Source organism: Erythrolamprus reginae, chromosome Z, assembly GCF_031021105.1.
Source record: "Erythrolamprus reginae isolate rEryReg1 chromosome Z, rEryReg1.hap1, whole genome shotgun sequence".
NCBI lineage: Eukaryota > Metazoa > Chordata > Lepidosauria > Squamata > Dipsadidae > Erythrolamprus > Erythrolamprus reginae.
The window spans coordinates 137561528-137581926 of NC_091963.1; the positions used below are offsets into that span (position 1 = coordinate 137561528).

Consider the following 20399-nt stretch of genomic DNA (forward strand, 5'->3'; position numbering starts at 1 on the left):
GGGAGGGCAAACATGAGCCTACTGGGCCTCCAGAAGTTGGGACACAGGCTGTTTCAGAGGTCCTCCGTGGAATGTGAGAAGCTTTTTTTGCCCTCCCCAGGCATTGAGTTATGAGTGTGGGCACTCACATATGTGTAATAGCACACGTGCATGCTCTTTCAGCACCTAAGGGAAAAAAGGTTCACCACCACTGGTCTAGGATATGTTAAGATGGTGGCCACAACTATGAAATCAAAACCTGGTCCTTTTTTGCTTACATAATAAAAGTTGGCAGGGTGAAGGGAGCAATTCCAGTTGTGATACCATCGATGATAACATTGTGATACCAATTATTCATCTATCAGTCTGTCTTTTAATCATTCATATTACATCTCTGTAATCGTTCATCTAATCCTTTATTGTTCATCTACCTACCTATCCACCTATTGTTATCAATCTAATCTTATTAAAAAACAAACCCTCCAAACAATTGCAAAACAACTGATACTCAAGATGTTAGAAAATGGTTGGTCTGGTCATGGTGTTATAAAATGCCACAGGCTGCAAGGAAGCTCTTAGAAATGGATCCCATTGATTTCACAAGGCTTTGCAAACACCACCTTACTCAGATGAGGGCCCAAGTGTTGGAAAAGAAACAATGACTTCCTGTGGACTCAAGTCAGCACAGACCACAAAAAGGAAGTCTTAACGCCAGACAATGGCCATGAGCAGCTTGGGTAGGCCTTGGATTCACTGAAGGGTAGACTTTACTGCTTTGTGAGACCAAACTAACCGGTCTGTTAGCTTCTTAAAAATAATTTGACCACCCCATCCCCATATTTGTAAAGCAGATAAAGCATTTATTTAAAAAAAAATTAAACAACGTATTTGTCATTGAAGTGCTTCACATTTCAGGGCACCAGGGGGCACCAGAGAGCTTTGGAAAGAAATAACCAGGCCACTAAACATGGAAGTCTTTTTTCTAAAAAAAAGTAGATTTTTCTTGCTTGATAACCTGACTGCTAGGCAGTCTGCTGGCTGGGGATGATAGGAACTGTAGTCTAGCCCATCCAGAAGGTTTTGATTTGGGAATGCTGGGAGTTATCCCCCCCAACTCTATGAGGGCAGTGGCAGTTCTTGATTTGAGAACATGTCAGAACAGCAAAATACGAATATTGGAAAATGTCTTCTCCTTTGATTCTGCCTTTCTTCACCACCACACACACAAACGCACACACACTCCATCCATCCATCCATCTTTCCAATCTAATGACATCAACCTCTTGAATTCTATTCCGTGCCTGCGTTTAAGGAGGAGGGGAAGCATTTGAAAACATACGAAACTCAAAATTTATTTTTCCTTTTGTGAGGTTTCTTTTTTCTTTTTTTGTTGAACCAGAGCTAAAATGTCAGTTATCCAAAACAGCAGCATAAACAGGACTTGATCGTCAACATTCTGGAGTTATTGGGCATCGTTAAGGATAAACATTGAAGGCAGAAGAAAATAAACCCCACCAGATTTCAGCTGGCGCAATAAACCAACACGTGTCCCTCCCACACCCTATGAAAAATATTACCCGCCTATGTTAGAAATTCTATAAAACTTTAAATCACAAATGAAGAGCTCTTATCTACTGAAAAACATTTATTCTTTCACTGAACCAAATTCTACCTGAATGAGAACAAAATTGTGGGCTGGCCTCAGAGTAGTCGAACAGGTACCCGTGCCAACCCCAAAACAGAAGAAGATAGCCTGGTGATGGTCAAGTTTCTAGTCCTCTTGTTTTTTGTTTAAGTTTTCGTAACCCCACCCACCGCATCCCTGTAGTCTAAAGTCTGATCACAATAAACCATTTACGAATTCTAGGGATTATGAGGGTGACAGCTCTTTGATACCTCACCAGTAATCTCTGGCTGTGCCTTGCAGAACAGGGAACGCCCAAGGGGAGTGCTTCATTTCAAGGCACCTCCATTCTGGCTAGTCTTCTTAAAATAAAATAAAAAATCTCAGGATGTTTGAAAAACAAGCCCATCTAACATGGTTCCCTTCTGTTTTCCAAACTGTGGAAAGTCCCCCAGAGATTAGGATCAATCTGACCTACATCCAGATCAACCCTAAATTGAAAGGGGCCCAAGTACTCTGGGCAAAACAGAATGAAGGGATCAAAAGTACTCCAACTGTTGGAGCTCTCTCAAGCTGAGATTTCTCATGACAACTGGAACAAGGAAATAAATTAACCCTTTCTTGCTCTGTCATCTTTTGTGTTGGACCGCCAGGCTTATTATCCTGAGCCACCGTCGCTGATGTTCAAGTATTGTTAGTCGCCTGTTGAGAACTGTCAGAGGGAGAAATAAGGGGCACTGTTTTATATTGTGCAGGATTAGGCTTTAGTGACTCTTCCTCAGGGGAATTCAAGTCCAGACTGGATGGGAGAGTAAATACTGCCATTAAAAAGTTTCTTCTAAAAAACAAGATCAGGGGAAGAAAGGAGGCTTGATACCATGTGTGCCAAACCTTGTGCGAATCTCACAAAGGATGAGATTAGCTTCCCACGCCAGCTACGATCCCAATTATTAGGCTTACACTAATAATAATGTTCATGTTGGGAAGCACTTCCCCCTGGCCTGGCACCTTAGAGGTAAAGTGGCAAAGTGAAGAGAAATTAAGTGCCTTCCATGCCATCTCAAAACAATGGCAGACCCAAACCCCACCTAGACACGGCAGAGCTCAGAAAGTCAAGTGCCTTGAAAGTTTTCTTCCAATTAAAAAAAAGGACCTCAGATGCTTTTCTGAACCTAGTCGAGTTTGGGCGTAAAGAGAAATGAAGAACATGAGTTCAAGCCTGGTCGTGAGAATCGCCGTAAGGGAGAGTTTGGGTCATAAAGTGATCGATGTGCATCGTGGTCCCTTCCCCTTCAGCTGGGCACTCCAATGTCTTCTTCTAAAAAGTTGGGACAACCAGAGAGATTGGGCTTCTGAGACCAAAAGATGGTGAGGGTAGCTATAGCCAAGAAGTGTTCTCAGGGCTGCCTTTGTCCATCAAGGGCATCAAGAGGCACTCGATGGAAGCAGCATCCATCATTCTCAGTCAACTTGCTGATGGGCCAACCCACCTGGAGGATGCAAGGGGAAGATCAAAAGGGGGGGGGGCTAGGAAAATGGAATCTTCCTCCCAAGAGATATGCCTATAGCAAGGATAGGCAAAGTTGGCTCTTCTATGATTTGTGGACTTCAACTCCCAGAATTCCTGAGCCAATCATGCTAGCTCGGGAATGCTGGGAGTTGAAGTACACATGTCATAGAAGAGCCAACTGTGCCTACCCCTGGCCTATAGGAAGTCCCATTAATTTCAGGAGGTAAATGGATTTCCTGATGACTCGTTTACAAAATCCCGTTATTATTATTATTTTTTGCTCAAGACCTGTTCTGATAAATCACAGCCAGCAGAGGTTCTGCCAAGGAGAGCTTGCTCACCCACATAAACCTAAAACTTTCAGTCCTGTTTCTTCAGAAAGCCTTCCAGATAAACCCTAGTACCTTTTAAGTGAGCGTTTCAGAATCCATTTTGGAAGAGATCAAAACCTATGTCTTTCAAACTGCTTTTAATGTTTCCTTGCATACCAAGGAAACCTGTATGTATTTTAGTGAAGGAGGTAGAATTTATTTATTTATTCTTTAAAAGAAAAGATTACTCCACACCAAGGATTATTGTCTTCTTCTTTTAAGTCAGGAACGACACTGAGACCCACCCCCAGTATTCTTGTATTTTCCTATAAGACAGTACTTTTGCCATTAATAATAATAATAATTAAAAAACCCAGCAATTTAAATACTATATATGCAGCTTAAACATGGAGTTAGCTATTCATCTGATGTCCCAAAAGGGTAGAAAACAGTTCAAATAAGGAGAATGTCGACTGCAGAGTCCTCTGAAGGTCCCAAGGGTGCTCGAAGTCAGTTCCACAAAGAGGATCCGAGACAGAAAATATAGGACGTTGTTTCCAAGAGATGCCACAGAGATGCGTTATGTGCTTAGCGTAGCATTTTGTTAAGAGGAGAAAACCCACAACCATCCCACCTCGCCTGCTCTCTTTCCTCTGCTATCCCAGACCGGTTTTTCTGATCTATGTTCTAAAAAGAATAAGGCCAGGGAATCATGGAGCCGATTTTCATTGTCTTGTCTCCCATTAACGACTAAGTTTAACCCCTTTTTCCCCAATATGTGGACTGTTGTTCCTACGAAGCCAGCTTCCCACCCAAACCTTGGCCGTTTCCCTGTAATTGGATCTCCCTGCCTTACAGTCCCGGAGGGTCCCTCCCCTATGTGCTAACAAGCCCTCAGTTCCCTTCCCCTGGGATACTGCCCTCAACCTTGGAGTGCAACAACTGGTGCTGCTGGAAAGTCAGGTGGTGGAGGAACCTCTTCGAGCAGACAGGGCAGGAGAAGGCCTCTTCTTCCTTAGACCTGCTGTGGACCCTGGTGTGGGCAGCCAACCTCTTGGCCGTCCGGAAGGCCTTGCCACAATGGGGGCATCGGTGGCGTCTCTTGTCCGTGTGAATGTGAAGGTGGTTCTTGAGAGCCAGAAGGTTGTAGAAGTCCCTCTGGCAAGTGGGGCAGTGGTAGAGGCCGGTCGCGTGGGCTTTCTTGTGATTTAACAGACTACCAGGATGGCGGTATGTCCGCTCACAGCTATGGCACTTGTAAGGCTGGTCCTCCAGAAGCTTGCTTTTAGGACTGTCTCCTCTTTCCTCAGCTTGATGCCTTCTTAAGTGCTGCATCAGGTCCCTGGAGGCCCGGTAAGCTTTGCCGCAATCTGAGCACTCCAAACGTTTCTTTGCACGCACGCGACTATGTTTCTTTTGGGAGGCATGGTTGTGAAAGCGTTTGGGGCGTGGCTGGCTCTGCAATGTCCCACCCAGAGCCTCTCCGGGGTTGCTCCCCTGATCCTTTTCGCAGTCCGCTTTAGTTCTTTCGGGCTCTTGCCCTGACGTGACCTTGCTGCAAGGATGGGGTCGGCGCTGGTGCCTCTGCAGCTGCCGTTGCCACTTGAAGGCCTTGCCGCAGTCGGGACACTGGTGGCGTTTCACTTCGTAATGGATGCGCTGGTGGTTCTTTAGGGACATGAGGTTGGGGTAAGTCTTGCTGCACAAGGCACAGTTGAAGTGCCCGACCTTGTGGCTCTTCTGGTGGTTGAGCAAGCTGCCCGCGTGGCGGTATGAGCGCCCGCACTGCCCGCAGCTGTACGGACGTGCTTCGGGGTCTGGAAGCTGCTTAGCGGGAGCTGGAAGGAGCGGGAACGTCTCTGCCTTGCCAGCTCGCTTGGCCCGAAGGCGCCTCTGGACCGAGTGGAAAGCAGACTCCGGCCTCCTGTCCCGATGCATGCGCTGGTGGCTGGCCAGTTGCTTTTGGAGCCGGAACGCCTTGGGGCACTCGGCACATCGGTAGCGTTTGGTTTCAAAGTGGGTGCGGTTGTGGTTTTTGAGGGCCATTAGATTATAGAACTGCTTCTGGCAAATGCCGCAGTGAAAGAGGCCTGTCTTATGAGTCTGTTTGTGATTGATGAGGCTGCCGGCATGCTTGTAGCTGCGTCCACAAACATCACACTGGAAGGGACGTTCCGAGAGGGACTCTTCCTCTTCCGCCTGAGGGTCCTTCTCCTCTCCTGCTCCTTCCTCCTCCTTCTTTATTGCCTCCATTTCCTGTATTGCTTGGTGGTCCTCCTTCTTCTCATTCCCCTCTCTGGGAACATCACCTTCCTGAGCTTCTCTGCTCTCTGACAGGTCTGAGCTCAACTCTTCTCCTTGTTCCACTCTTTCATTTTTTATAGGAAAGACAAGGCAAGAATTGCTTGGAGGAGCTTCTCCATTTTGGGAAGCCCCACACGGCTCATCCTTCAGCCTCTCGTAAGTGCAAGGCGGCCCCCTTTCTGCAGCAGGGACCGGTTGTCGGAGTTGGGGAATGCTGCCGTTCAATTTGCATCTTGGGTGATTCCGAAGGTGATTACGATAGGCGGACAAGTTACGGTACTGCCGGCAACAGATGCTGCACTGGTAATCACCAATCAGGTGGATCTTTTTGTGATTGACTAAGCTGCCACCATGACGGTAGGTCTTGCCACACTGACCACAGGCATAAGGCCTGCTGTCCAGAAGGTCATCAGCAAGAAGAAGTGTTTCCACCAAAGGTGGGGGTAGAGAAAGCTTGTCATCCTCCATGCGCGGAGCTCGCCGAATCTGCATAGAAGTATCAGCCAAGGCTGCCGCTTTCTCTTCTAGATGCCCGTTGCTATGCTCTTCCAAGCTGGCCATATCATCAAATGTCTGTCCACAATAACCACAGATGTGGGAAAGGAGTTGGTCCTCCTCCGGATCCCCTCCACCATCCAGCTGTTCTTCTGTTTCCGTTTTCAGGACATCCGGACTGTCGCACCGGCCTTCGGTCTCCTCATGCAAGAGGCTGTGATGATGCTGAAGGCTCTGTTCGCTGGGAAAAATCATACCGCAGAGGCTGCAAAGGAACGGCTGCTCCTCCACGTGGTCTTTGGGGTTGTCCTGGCTGGATGCTGTGGCCTTGGCGTGCCCATGGAAATGGTGTTTTAGAGCGAGGATAGTGGGATACTCTTTAGGGCAGAGAGAACACTGAAAGATGCCAGCTTGATGGGTGTGTCGGTGGTCAATCAAGTCATTGGCCTGGTCGAAGCCCAGCCCACACTGCTCACAGAGATAGGGAAGGCCTTCAGAATTGTCATGCAATGGGGAAGACGCCTGTGACTGGGACTGCCAGCCATTGGCTATGGCATCTTCTTCCAGAGCGCTGCAACTATCTCTTAGCTCTTCTGCCAAAGATAAAGTCATAGGCATGGCAGCGCCAGATTCAGTGTCAGTTTCCTCATTCGTGGTCACCAGTGTCTCGGACAGTCCTCTCCTGGGCCTCTGATGGCCACGCAAGTGGCTCTTAAGTGAGGCAACATTTTGGAAGTGTTTGCTGCAAAGTGAACAGATGAAGTCGCCCGTCTGGTGCGTCTGCTTATGATTGATTAGGCTTCCTGAATGCCGGTATGACTTGCCACACAGCTCGCACTCGTAGAGGCGCTGGATGGGGACAGGTGGGTCGGTTCCGTCTGCCACCCCTTCCGAGCGCTCCACTTCACTGCTGTGTGGCACAGTGTGAGTCGGCAGGCCAGCCACAGTAGGGAAGGCCAACCTGCACAAACGGTGAGACATCTCTGAGGCTGGGAGGATGTCCTCCACCACCGTTGCCCCGTTCTCCAGGGCTTCTACATCCTGTTTAATAGTCTGAAGAAGATCCGCTTCCTGACAGTGAAGGACACCAAGCCTAGGAACCTCGGCCCCCTCAATGTCCTCTGTGCAGGGCAGATGGCAAAGCTGATGAAGCTGGAATTCAGCCTCCTCTTTAAAACTTTCTCCGCAGTTAGTGCAGCTCAAGCTGTCCCCTAATTCTTTGCCCCGCATGCGCGCGGCTCTCAAATGTACCCGGACGTGGTTCCGGAGTGCCATGAGGTTGGAGTATTGCTTGGGGCAGATGGAGCACTGGAATATTCCAGTCTGATGAGTGTGCCGATGGTTTACCAGACTGCCGCGGTGGCGATAACTCCGCCCACAGTCTTCACACCGGTAGGGTCGCTCTTCCTCACCAAGAGTTCTTTCTTCCTCTTCCTTGGGACAGGCAGCTGGTCCTTTCCAGGCATCCGACGGCCAAGTTGGACAGTCGTCGGGGCAGTCCTGTGCTTTTGGTGGGTCCAGGATCCCTGACGGGTTCTGGGAGGCCTCTTCTAGGGCCGAGAAATTGAGCTTGGATCTGAGGTGTACCCGCAAATGGTTCTTCAAGGCGGCCAAATTGTACAACTGTTTTGAACAGACGGTACAACTGTACACACCAATCTGGTGGCTCTTCCGGTGGTTAATGAGGCTTCCAGCATGGCGGTATGTCCTCCCGCAGTCCCCGCAGCGGAAAGGACGCTCTTCAGACATGGGAAAGGCTTCCTCACTCCTCAGACGGGCTTCCCAAGCTTCGTTGGAGCTGGGGGCTGCTTGGGAAGGCCTGCTGCCCTCAGCCTCTTCATCTTCATCCTTTGGGTAAAGGCAACTGTGTTCCTTCAATTCCTCCTCGTCGGCGAAGGTCCCACCGCAGCGGACACACAGCTCTCCATCTGGATTACAGCGTTCCCCACCACCGGCCTTGGAGGTATCTTTCAGGCTACAGGGCACCCTGTCCCCAAAGCCTGTACCCATGGGAGGCGGCTGATAGATGTCTAACTTTGCTGACGTTTCTATGGAGTCCTCCTCCCAAACGTCATGCTCCAAGTCTTCCCAGGCTGACGGGTCTGTAGACTTGCTTTCTTCCTGGCTGTGGGCTTTCTGATGGCTCAGCAGCTCCGAGGGCAATCGGAAGGCTTTGTGGCAAAAACGGCACTTGTAAGGCCGATACTCTGAGTGGAGACGGGCGTGGCTTCTGAGGGCCATGAGGTTGGAGAACTCCTTGCAGCACATGGCACACTGATAGACACCCAGCGTGTGGCTCTGTTTGTGATTGGTCAAGCTGCCGGCATGTTTATAAGCCTTATCACACTGGTTGCATTTGTAGCGGCGCTCATCCTCCAGGGCAGCCAGCAGCCCGGGCTCCTCCCCATCCTCATCGTGCCCTGGGAGCGGATCCTGCTTCTCCCGTTCCTTCTTCATTGGAAACTCCTGCTGAGAAAAGTCGGCTGGCACCACTGACTCAGCAATGTACTTCTCCAGGTTGGACAACAGGCTCCCGCTACTGCCTCCCATCCCAGAGCAGGAGTCAACATCCGGAGAAAATGTGCCCTGGCCCCTTTGGAAGCTGTAACTCCCATCCCTCCGGACCTCTTCATCCTGCTCCTGGGTGGCCTGAGCTGGGCAGTGATGGCTTGGAAGCTGGGATGAAACTCGGAAGCTTCTGCCGCAATCTGGGCATTTGTGACGCTTCTGTTCCATATGAGTGCGCAGGTGACTCTTCAGGGACATGGGGTTGGAGAAGTCTTTGTGGCACAGCAAGCAGCGGAAAAGTCCTACCTCGTGGGTGCGGCGGTGATTCACCAGGCTGCCAGCGTGGCGGTAGCTCCGCGGGCACTGCTTACATTTGAACGGCCGCTCCTCTTGACTCGCAGGCGGTTCATGGTTCAGAGCAGCATCGCCCTCAGCCATTGCTCACGTCCAGCGTCCTTCTTAATTCTGCCTCTCTTTAAAGAGGGAGCTGAGGGCATTTGGAAGCAGCCTTCGGTTTCATTGCAGAGCTTCGAGTCCCCTCTTCTCGCCCAACCATTCCAAATCCTGCAGAGAGAGAAAGAGGGGCAGTAATGAGGAGCAATCTCTGTGATCAGAGTGAGCACTGCTGGGACCAAGAAATAAGTCAAATGCCTCAAATCACATCTTTGCGTAGAGCAGGGTTTTTTTTTTTCAACTTTGGCAAATTTAAGGCAAGTGGACTTCAACTCCCAGAATTCTTAGAAACATAGAAACATAGAAGTCTGACGGCAGAAAAAGACCTCATGGTTCATCTAGTCTGCCCTTATACTATTTCCTGTATTTTATCTTACGATGGATATGTGTTTATCCCAGGCATGTTTAAATTCAGTTACTGTGGATTTATCTACCACGTCTGCTGGAAGTTTGTTCCAAGGATCTACTACTCTTTCAGTAAAATAATATTTTCTCATGTTGCTTTTGATCTTTCCCCCAACTAACTTCAGATTGTGTCCCCTTGTTCTTGTGTTCACTTTCCTATTAAAAACACTTCCCTCCTGGACCTTATTTAACCCTTTAATATATTTAAATGTTTCGATCATGTCCCCCCTTTTCCTTCTGTCCTCCAGACTATACAGATTGAGTTCATTAAGTCTTTCCTGATACCTTTTATGCTTAAGACCTTCCACCATTCTTGTAGCCCGTCTTTGGACCCGTTCAATTTTGTCAATATCTTTTTGTAGGTGAGGTCTCCAGAACTGAACACAGTATTCCAAATGTGGTCTCACCAGCGCTCTATATAAGGGGATCATAATCTCCCTCTTCCTGCTTGTTATACCTCTAGCTATGCAGCCAAGCATCCTACTTGCTTTTCCTACCGCCCGACCACTACCCCTAAATCCTTTTCCTTTGAAGTATTTGCTAACACAGAACTGCCAATACAACACTCAGATTGAGGATTCCTTTCCCCCAAGTGCATTATTTTACATTTGGAAACATTAAACTGCAGTTTCCGTTTCTTTGACCGTTTATCTATTAAAGCTAAATTCTTCAGTCAGCATGCTGGCTAAGAAATGCTGGGAATCCACAAAACTTAGCATTGCTAAGATTGAGAACAGGGGTGAAATTCAACAGGTTCTGACAGGTTCTGGAAAACCGGCAACGATAGTTCCGAGGACCAGCCGATACCACCTCTGACTGGCCCCAGAGTGGGGAGGGGATGGATATTTTGCATTATCCTTCCCCTGCCATGCCCACCAAGCCATGCCCATAGAAGCGGTAGGAAAAAATTCTGAATTTCACCTCTGGTTGAGAAGCACTGGTGCAGTCAAGACTGAATGGGTTTTTCAATTTTCTGTACAGAACTTCGGTTTAAGTTTCATGTCAGACTTTTGCCTTTAAAAAAAAAGGAGCTATGGTATATATACAGGTAGTCTTCGCTTCACAACCACAACTGAACCCAGAATTTATATTGCTAAGTGAAAAATTTGTTAAGTGATTTTTGCCCCATTTCACCACTTTTGTTGCCACATTTGTTAAGTGAATCACTGCGGTTCTAAAATTAGTAACACGATTGTTAAGTTAATCTGGCTTCTGCACTGAGTTTGCATGTCAAAAGGTCACAAAAGATGATCACATGACCCAGGGACTGTCATAAATATGAATCAGTTGTTGGAAACATCATAAATATGAACCAATTGTCAAGCATCCAAATGTGCAGCAGTCATAAATGTGAAAAATGGTCATGACACCTTTTTCCAGTGGCATTGTAACTTCGAATGGTCATTAAATGAACTGTTGTAAGTCGAGGACTACCTGAAAACGTACAACTGGTAATCAGAGAAAACGTGAAAAAAGCTGGATATTTTATCAGTATCTTACAGAGATGGGAGACCTTTTTCCAGAAAGGATGCCTAATTTTCTTAAAAGGAATTGGCAAGCATCAAACAGCTGTCACTATACGCCACCACTATATGCCCCAGTTCATTTAGTGACCACACTGTCACTCTTAATTTTACTACTTGAAAGAGACATTTTAAGCCTTTCTTGACCAGTATTTCTCAATCTTTCCCACCTTAAGATGTGTGGACTTCAGTTCCCAGAATTCCCAAGTGAACATGCTGGCTGAGAAATTCTGGGAGTTGAAGTCCACACGGTTGAAGAAACACTGCTTTTATTGTTCCACTTATTTCAGATTTATAATTCTAGTGTCTTTCTTACACTGGGTCATTTCCTGCCCCAACCAACCTTGCCCCCAATATTCAGAGCCAGCCAGCACACTGCCCATCTATTACATAGAAACATAGAAGTCTGACGGCAGAAAAAGACCTCATGGTCCATCTAGTCTGCCCTTATACTATTTTCTGTATTTTATCTTAGGATGGATATATGTTTATCCCAGGCATGTTTAAATCCAGTTACTGTGGATTTATCTACCACATCTGCTGGAAGTTTGTTCCAAGGATCTACTACTCTTTCAGTAAAATAATATTTTCTCATGTTGCTTTTGATCTTTCCCCCAACTAACTTCAGATTGTGTCCCCTTGTTCTTGTGTTCACTTTCCTATTAAAAACACTTCCCTCCTGGACCTTATTTAACCCTTTAATATATTTAAATGTTTCGATCATGTCCCCCCTTTTCCTTCTGTCCTCCAGACTATACAGATTGAGTTCATTAAGTCTTTCCTGATATTACATTACATCCATACATATATTACATCCCTTTAAGTAAGAAAAAAACCTCTGCCAAAATGTATTAGATAAACATTATGGATAGGTTTTTATTTAGCTCAGGACTTCTTCAAGGGCAGATTTTTCCCCCTTGATTTCTTCTCCTATTTATATATTTTTGCCATATATATTTTGTTTAAAAATCCCTTCGGTCTTCTCTTTTGCAAGGCCTGAAAGTTCTAAACCAAATTAGTACCACCTGCAAGCTTGAGTGCAAACATGCAGCCTTGGTGGCTCCTTCTTGAAATTTCAAAGATACATTTAGAAGCAAAAGATGCAGTTTCACCCAAAGGAACCATTTAAAAGGAAGAGATCTTTTTCCATCTCTCCCAATGTCTCCCCACTGCTTTATTAATGGGAATTTGGGCCTTCAAGTCAGTGTTGATGTCTGGGCTTGAACCTGTCCCTGAAGTTTTCTTGATGGATAATTCTTTTTCAGGAAAGTTTCAAGTTTCAAGTTTTTATTGGATTTATATGCCACCCCTCTCCAGAAACTCGGGGCGGCTAACAACAATCATGAACAATATACAATAAAATCCAATACTAAAAGCAAATTAAAACCCCTTAATATATAAAAACCAAACATACATACAAACATACCATGTATACAGTTGTAACGGCCTAGGGGGAGAAGTCTTAATTCCCCCATGCCTGGCGGCAGAGGTGGGTTTTAAGTAGCTTACGAAAGGCAAGGAGGGTGGGGGCAATTCTAATCTCTGGGGGGAGTTGGTTCCAGAGGGCCGGGGCCGCCACAGAGAAGGCTCTTCCCCTGGGTCCCGCCAAGTGGCATTGTTTAGTTGACGGGACCCGGAGAAGACCCACTCTGTGGGACCTAACTGGCCACTGGGATTCGTGCGGCAGAAGGCGGTCCCTGAGGTAAACTGGTCCGGTGCCATGAAGGGCTTTATAGGTCATAACCAACACTTTGAATTGTGACCGGAAACTGATCGGCAACCAATGCAGACTGCGGAGTGTTGGTGTGACATGGGCATATTTAGGGAAGCCCATGATTGCTCTCGCAGCTGCATTCTGCACGATCTGAAGTTTCCGAACACTTTTCAAAGGTTGCCCCATGTAGAGAGCATTACAGTAGTCGAGCCTCGAGGTGATGAGGGCATGAGTGACTGTGAGCAGTGACTCCCGGTCCAGATAGGGTCGCAACTGATGCACCAGGCGAACCTGGGCAAACGCCCCCCTTGCCACAGCTGAAAGATGTTTCTCTAATGTGAGCTGTGGATTGAGGAGGACGCCCAAGTTGCGATCCCTCTCTGAGGGGGTCAATAGTTCCCCCCCCCCCAGGGTAATGGACGGACAGATGGAATTGTCCTTGGGAGGCAAGACCCACAGCCACTCCGTCTTGTCTGGGTTGAGTTTGAGTTTGTTGACACCCATCCAGGCCCCAACAGCCTCCAGGCACCGGCACATCACTTCCACTGCTTCGTTGACTGGACATGGAAAGGAAAGCTTTCTCCCTGCCTTCTTCCTAGATCTGAGAAAAAGCCACTGCACTGGTTTCATGTCCAACTCACAGATTTCCCCCTTCGTGCCTAAAAGCATGACATCAGATTACTCCAAGATCTCTATAGGCAGTGCTCAACTTAAAACACAGTTTGCTTGGGGACAGTTTGAAGTTACAACGGCAGTGGGGGGAAAAGGGGGACATGAGCATTTTTCACGCTTCTGACCATTGCCAGCATCCCTATCCGTGGTCACGTAATCAAAATCAGGACGAATCATATTTACGGCGGCTGCAATGCCATCACCTTTTGCAGCTTTCTGATATATCAGCAGAATCAACAGGGAAGCCAGATTCACTTAACGACTGTTACTAACTTAACAACAGCAACGATTTGCTCAACAACTGTGACAGGAAAAGTCGTAAAAATGGGCTGGAACTCACTTAAGGTAGCAACATAAATTTGGGGCTCAGTTGTGATTGTAAGAGGAGGATTAGCTGTAACTTTGGTTTTGGTTTTGTTTTGTTTAACAGGGAAGCTTTTATGAGCTTGAGTTTGACAGCCCAGATCTAGAGGTCTAGATTAACTCTGGAACCGCCTGCTACCACACGAATCCCAGCGACCGATAAGGTCCCACAGAGTTGGCCTTCTCCGTGTCCCATCGACTAAATAATGTCATTTGGTGGGCCCCAGGGGAACAGCCTTCTCTATGGCAGCCCCGGTCCTCTGGAACCAACTGCCCCCGGAGATTATAACTGCCCCCACCCTCCCTGTCTTTCATAAACTACTCAAGACTCATTTATGCCGCCAGGCATGGGGGAGTTAAGATACTCCTTCCCCCTAGGCCATTTCAAGTTATGCATGGTATGTTTGTGTGTATGTTTGATTTTATTATAAGGGTTTTTAGTTGTTTTATTAATTGGATTTCTACATGCTGTTTTTATCATTGTTGTTAGCCACCCCGAGTCAGCGGAGAGGGGCGGCATACAAATCCAGTAAGTAAGTAAGTAAGTAAGTAAGTAAGTAAGTAAGTAAGTAAGTAAGTAAGTAAGTAAGTAAATAAATAATCCCCAATGGGACGTTAAAAATGCATAAGCTTTTGTGAACTACATCACAATCAACCTGGATTCCTTACAGCAGGGAACCCCAACCTCTGGGTGGTGGCCCATTACTGGGTCTTGGCTCATTCAAAACCAGTCCACGCAAATGGCGGGCAAGTACATAAGTGAACACAGCTCCAGTTTTGTGAGCAGTGAGAACACATGCCTGTATGAAGCTCCATTCATGTGAGTGGCAGGCATTGAGCGCTAAGTTCCATTTGCGTGTACAAAACTAGAGATGTGTATGCTCACATGTACACTTATTTATTTGTTTATTGGGTTTGTATGCCACCCCTCTCCAATGACTCGGGGCGGTTCACAACCTAGCACTTACACACACACACATCCGCCCTGCAGGCCACTAAGCCGGAAAGATTGGGAACCGCTGCCTTACAGCAGACTTTCAAATGATTGTTTTAGAAATTGAGGGAAGAATTGCTCAACTCGCATAAAGCAAACGGTTTCAGCCCATCTCTACATACACAAAATGTTTTTTTTTAATGCCATGACGATCATTAAGTGATTAGATACTTGAAACCATCATCACTAATTTGCATTTACATAATCAACCAGCTTTCCTCTCTCTTCCTCATCCAGCTTAAAATCTAAGTGTAGCTATGTCAAGTGAAGCTAAAGCAATGAGATCCTAATACCAATCTATAAAGCCTCAGTAAGACCACACCTATGATACTGTGTCCAGTTTTGGTCATCACACTATAAAAAAGATGTTGACACTCTAGAAAGAGTGCAGAGAAGAGCAACCAAGGTGATTAGGGGACTGGAGGCTAAAGCATGATAAGAAAGACATGATAGCAGCGTTACAATATCTCAACAGTTGTCATAGAGAGAAAGGGGTCAAACTATTTTCCAACGCGCCTGAAGGCCGGACAAGGAATAATGAATGGAAACTGACCAAGGAGAGATTCAGCCTGGAAATAAGGAGAATTTTTCTGACCATGAGATCGATCAAGCAACGGAACAAAAGTTGCTTTCGGAAGTTGTGGGAGTTTCATCACTGGAAGCTTTCAGGAGGAGACTGGATTGCCACCTGTCAGAAATCGTGTAGGTCTCCCGCTTCGACTAGATTTATTTATTTATTTACTTATGTTTATTTAATTTGACTTCTATGCCACCCAATCCCAAAGGACTCAGGGTGGCTTACAGCAGTACAAAAGTTACAATTAACAACAATAATAAAAAGAAGTCAAGGGGAAAAAAACTAATTTCTAACAATCATCATTAAAACTAAGACAATTTAATAGCATACAGCAGTGTTTTTCAACCAGGATTCCGTGGAACCCAAAGGTTCCGCAAGGGCCAGCCAGGGGTTCCATGACCTAATGAGAAAAAAAAAACCCGGCCAGGAGCAGCAGCAGCCTTCGCTGCCCCTTCTGCCTTACTCCACTTTTGCCTCCACCTCCTCCCAGAACGCCGTTTCTCCCCACCCAACAGCTGCAAGCGGCAATCAAGCTGTCGGGTGGGGAGAAAAGCCCATGGGTCAGAGCCCCGTGCCGCGTCTGCTCTGGCTCTCTGGACCACGGCCACCCCTGCCGATCCTCCGTTCGCTGTTTCTTTTTGGCGGGGGCGAGAGAGAATGAGAGAAGGAGAATAAGGAAACAAATGAGAGAGAGAAGGGAGAGAAAGAAAAAGGGAGAGGAAGCGGAAAGATAGAGAAAAAAGAAATGAAAGAGAGAGAGATGAGAGCAAAAGGGGAGGAGAAACAAATGAGAGAGAGAAGGGGAGGAGAGGGAGAGATACACAGAAATGAGAGAGACCTGGAGGGAGAGAATGAGAGGGGGGAAAGAGAGAGAGAGAAGTAGAGAGAGAAAAAAGGGAAAGAGAAAGAGAAGGAGGGAAAGAGAGAAGTAGAGGGGGGAGGGAGGGAAGGAAGGGAGGGAGGGAAGAGAAATGGAGGGAACAAGGAAGGAAGGAAAGAAGGAAGGAGAAATGGAGGGAACAAGGGAGGGAACGAGGGAGGGAGGGAGGAAGACTGAAATGAATGGAGGGACAGAGAAAGGAAGGACTTTTGGGGGGAAGGTAAAAAAATATTTTTCTCTCAGCATACATTCAAACAATACAGTGTACCATCTAATTTTCCATGAATAAAATGCAGTATTTTGTTAGTAACTAATATCAATAATCAAAAAAGTTGCAAAAGTTTTCTTTCTAATTTTGTCATCCAGTTACATACACTTTCTTTTAATTAAATTCCCTCCTTAATGTTCAAGGCTCACCTTGAAAGGGCATAAACAGTACCGTACAGTACACGGCACAGGTTCCGCCAGAAATCTGACGAGACAAAAGGGCTCCCCTGAAGAAAAAAGGTTGAAAAACACTGGCATACATACTAATCATTAAAATCAAACCCACAAGGTCCCTTCCAGTTCTGTTAATCTGTTATTCCAAGTAGATCTTATGAAAGCTCATGCCTGTTAATAAAGGTTGGCTTGTCCACAAAGGTGTTTTCAGACTTTTGTCAACTTCAAACTCTAAGCAATTTTTTGGGTCCAAGTAAGTGGGAAAAGCTCAGGCTCCGGACACTGATGTAGGAGTGACTATTTTCTTTGGCTAGCCATGCTAATCAGGATTTACTGAATACTGTCACCCAACACAATAAACCGCAATCCAGTTTTCAAGCCACAATAGCATCCAAATTTTCATCACATGACCAGGAAGTGATTCAACGGCCGTGTCAAAAGTGGTCTAAAGTCACTTCTTTCAGTGCCGTTTCAGTCATTAAATAAACTATGGTAAGTCAAGAAGCTGCTATATTTCCTCCCACAGAAGGGCACCGCTGTAAAGAAGGCTTTTACATGTATGTATGTATGTATGTATGTATGTATGTATGTATGTATACATTTATGCCAGTAGTAGGTTCCTGCCAGTATGGCTAATTGTGCGCAGCTCTGCGGCACTGGCCCGCAAGCATGGGTTCAAGCCCAATTTTGCTTCCTGCACCTGTGCACGTAGCAAAATCTTGCATGGGGACACACGTATGTGCATGTTTCAGTGAGGTTTTTTGCACTGAAGCATGTGGGGAAGCAAAGAGTGCTTGAACTTGTGCTTGTGCACCAGAGCCGCAGAGCGGCGCGAAATTAGCCGTACCGGCAGGAACCCACTATTGATGTATGTGCTCTAATTTTCTCACCTTCTTTTTTTGCAATATCTTCTCTCAGGAACCAGCCAGTATCAAATCAGAAAAGGAGCCATTGCATACATTACCAGTCATGAGAAACAGAATGATCTCTGAATGCCAGCTTCTTAGAAACAGGTCACACCAGGACACGAGAGGAAATGTAGTTATGCTCTGGTTTGTAGACTTTTTGGAAATATCTGATTGGGTTGTGATAGGTATTAGAATATTGATTATTCACTCTTTGGTTCTTACCATACAATCGCATTATGAAAGCAGTGACCCAAAAATATAGCAATGGTCATTGCTCAGGTTATTTTGGGGTGGGTGGGGGGTTGTTTAATTCTTATTATGTGTTATTCGCTTCCTTTAGGCATTAATTTAATAAGATGGGAAAGGTTTTACACACATAGGTGTTAGTTAGTGTCTAAAATAAAAGCTGCTCTGAGAACAAATGTACTAAGTGAACTACACTGGTTTTTTAAAACCTAAATCAACGAGTTTTAACTTCTGGGCCCTAAAACCCAGGTAAGAAGAGGGGGTACAATTAAGCAATACTAAATCAAGTGATCTCAAATTATGAAATCTTCAACTTGTGGGTGGGGTATGTTACAACTGGTTTTTATTGCATCAATATAAAGTACCCTTCTCCAACTGAATGCCTTATACAGCACAGCAGAATAATTTCCCTGTTCTCTAAGAATAGAAAGATGAGCATTGTGTTTTGAAAGGAACAGGAAACTAACTTAAGTCAGAAATCTAGGATTTTCTGATGCAGAACAAAATGCTAGTTTTATACCTCCTTGTAAGGAACCAGTCCTTAAGTAGGTCTAATAAACTAAGCATCTCAATTCCGAGTATGATTTCACCAGATGCCATTCTTTTATTTTTGTTCTGCTCAATAACAGATATTTCCTTGTATGTTCATCTTCTCTCATGTCCGATTATTTTATTTTAATGACAAGGCACAATGAGAGATCCAGGAAGTACAGAAGTACTTTGAGCTGAATTTTTCTCACTCAATAACAACAAAAATGCATGGTTTTTATAATAAACAGAGGTATAATGCACAAAAGTGTTATTAGGATTACTCTGTACCCAGTTCCAGATGGTTGGGCCTGTACTGCCTATCAGCCCTGAACTTCACCATGTAAAACTGTAGTTAGTGGGAGTTCACTGCAGTTTAAACCTCCAGGCTGGAAGGATTATGCACTGGATACAAGTGAATGCATGCACACACAGACAGAAACAGATTGTTTCCTCACCTGTCAGATCATTCTGAATTTCTCAGATCAGCACCACATTCATTTATCAGGAGGCACCTACAAAAACGTCCTTCCTCCCAAAACAGGGAGCACAGCCCAAAGCCAGACATATTAATGTATATCAAAACACTGCACAGAATACGTTGGGCAATAAGCGGTGTTAATGTTGAATTTTAGATTGTCTGGGGCCAGGTTTTAAGCTGCGCTGCCTTTCCCAAGAGCCAAAGGCATTCAAGACGACATCTTTCAGGATCCAGGCAGGCCTTCAGAGCCCCATCTTCGGAGCAGGGAGTGATCCAGGAAGAAGCCTCCGTCCCAGAGGCTGAAGAAGAAGAAGATACGTGGAGGAGACCCTGAGTGCTGTGTGTGTGTGAGAGAGAAGAGTGCTGTGAGAGGAACTGGACCCCCAACCATAGGATCCAGTGTATTTCAGAACATCACAGCGGGAAGCATCCCGTTCAAGTAGGGCAGCAACAACAGCAGCCCGCAGGTAATTCCAAGCTTTCCTAAGGCATCCAGCGTCGGAGAAATCCGCGATCAGCAGCTACGAGCGGGTCCGAAAACCCTGAGATTCGGATTCAAGAGCTCGAAGGTCCCCGGCCCTCGTTTCCCTGGGAGGCTCCGGGAGAGGTTCAGAGTCCGCGACGGATCCCGCCCTGAGGTAGAAGAGAGGCCACACGGCGACCCACCAATTCCCAGGAAGAGAAACCCGGCTGAGCTCTTCGCCTCCCGTTCGGCCAGCAACGGACGGATCGGGCTGAGAGGAGCCAAACGAACGAGGGGAAGGCAAGGCGGGCGAGGTCAAATCCTCCGGGCCCCCTCGTAAGCCCTGCCGTTTCCTATGACAGGGTCCCTCACGCCGGGCTGTCCTCGAGACCCCGGGATTTACTGGTAGGAGCCCCGCAGGAGAGGGCAACAACAAATACTTCCTTTTGTTGCTAGGAAACAGGAAATGTGCAACTCTTCAAAGTGTTCCCCCTGCCTGGTTAGACGGAAATGGACTTCCGGTGCCACTTTTTCTCTATGGTAGTTCTTTGCAAAACAGCCCCCCTCACCATCCGCCCCAATATTTATTAGGGAAACCTTCGTGGATGGGGTGGGGGTTGGCAAGTAGAGCCGTTTCATTAGAAACGGAAATGACGAAACGAGCATGGTACTCTGTATAGTTTCTACCTCTGAACCGCTCTATGTGTTTTCTGCACTCGTTGTCCCATCTCCCAACGAGTGTTAGCGATTTCGCCATAGAGATCCCAAAGGGTAGAGCGGCGCTGCAAAAGCCGCACTTGAACTGAACAATGGAAGTGTGTCAACGTTCTCGAAAGTCCCGCGTGCATATACGCTTTATTTATTTATTTATTTATTTAAATAATCTCCTCCTCTGAAGTGTCATAAACATATAAGGCGGTGCTCTAGAAACCATGAACTGGACTGTCTATGGAGATTTTCAGTCATCCAGGTCAAGGTTGCCCCAAAGGTGCTTTTTCAAGAGGCAACTGGACTTTCTGG

At 46.4% G+C, this 20399-nt stretch overlaps 1 protein-coding gene across 1 annotated transcript; it reads right to left on the reverse strand.

Annotated features, from left to right (window-relative positions):
- Nucleotides 1-1305: 1305 nt before the first annotated feature.
- ZNF646 (zinc finger protein 646) lies at nucleotides 1306-19935 on the reverse strand. The gene is made up of 2 exons (XM_070726787.1): nucleotides 18894-19935; nucleotides 1306-9295 (listed from the first exon to the last, which is right to left on the reverse strand). The coding sequence occupies exon 2, from the start codon at nucleotides 9167-9169 to the stop codon at nucleotides 4319-4321; it is 4851 nt and encodes a 1616-aa protein (XP_070582888.1). The 5' UTR covers nucleotides 9170-9295; nucleotides 18894-19935; the 3' UTR covers nucleotides 1306-4318.
- Between the last annotated feature and the right edge of the window lie 464 nt (nucleotides 19936-20399).

Bases quoted from the DNA above. Each gene is read 5' to 3' on its own strand.
- ZNF646 (XM_070726787.1), bottom strand. From the start codon at position 9,169: ATGGCTGAGGGCGATGCTGCTCTGAACCATGAACCGCCTGCGAGTCAA.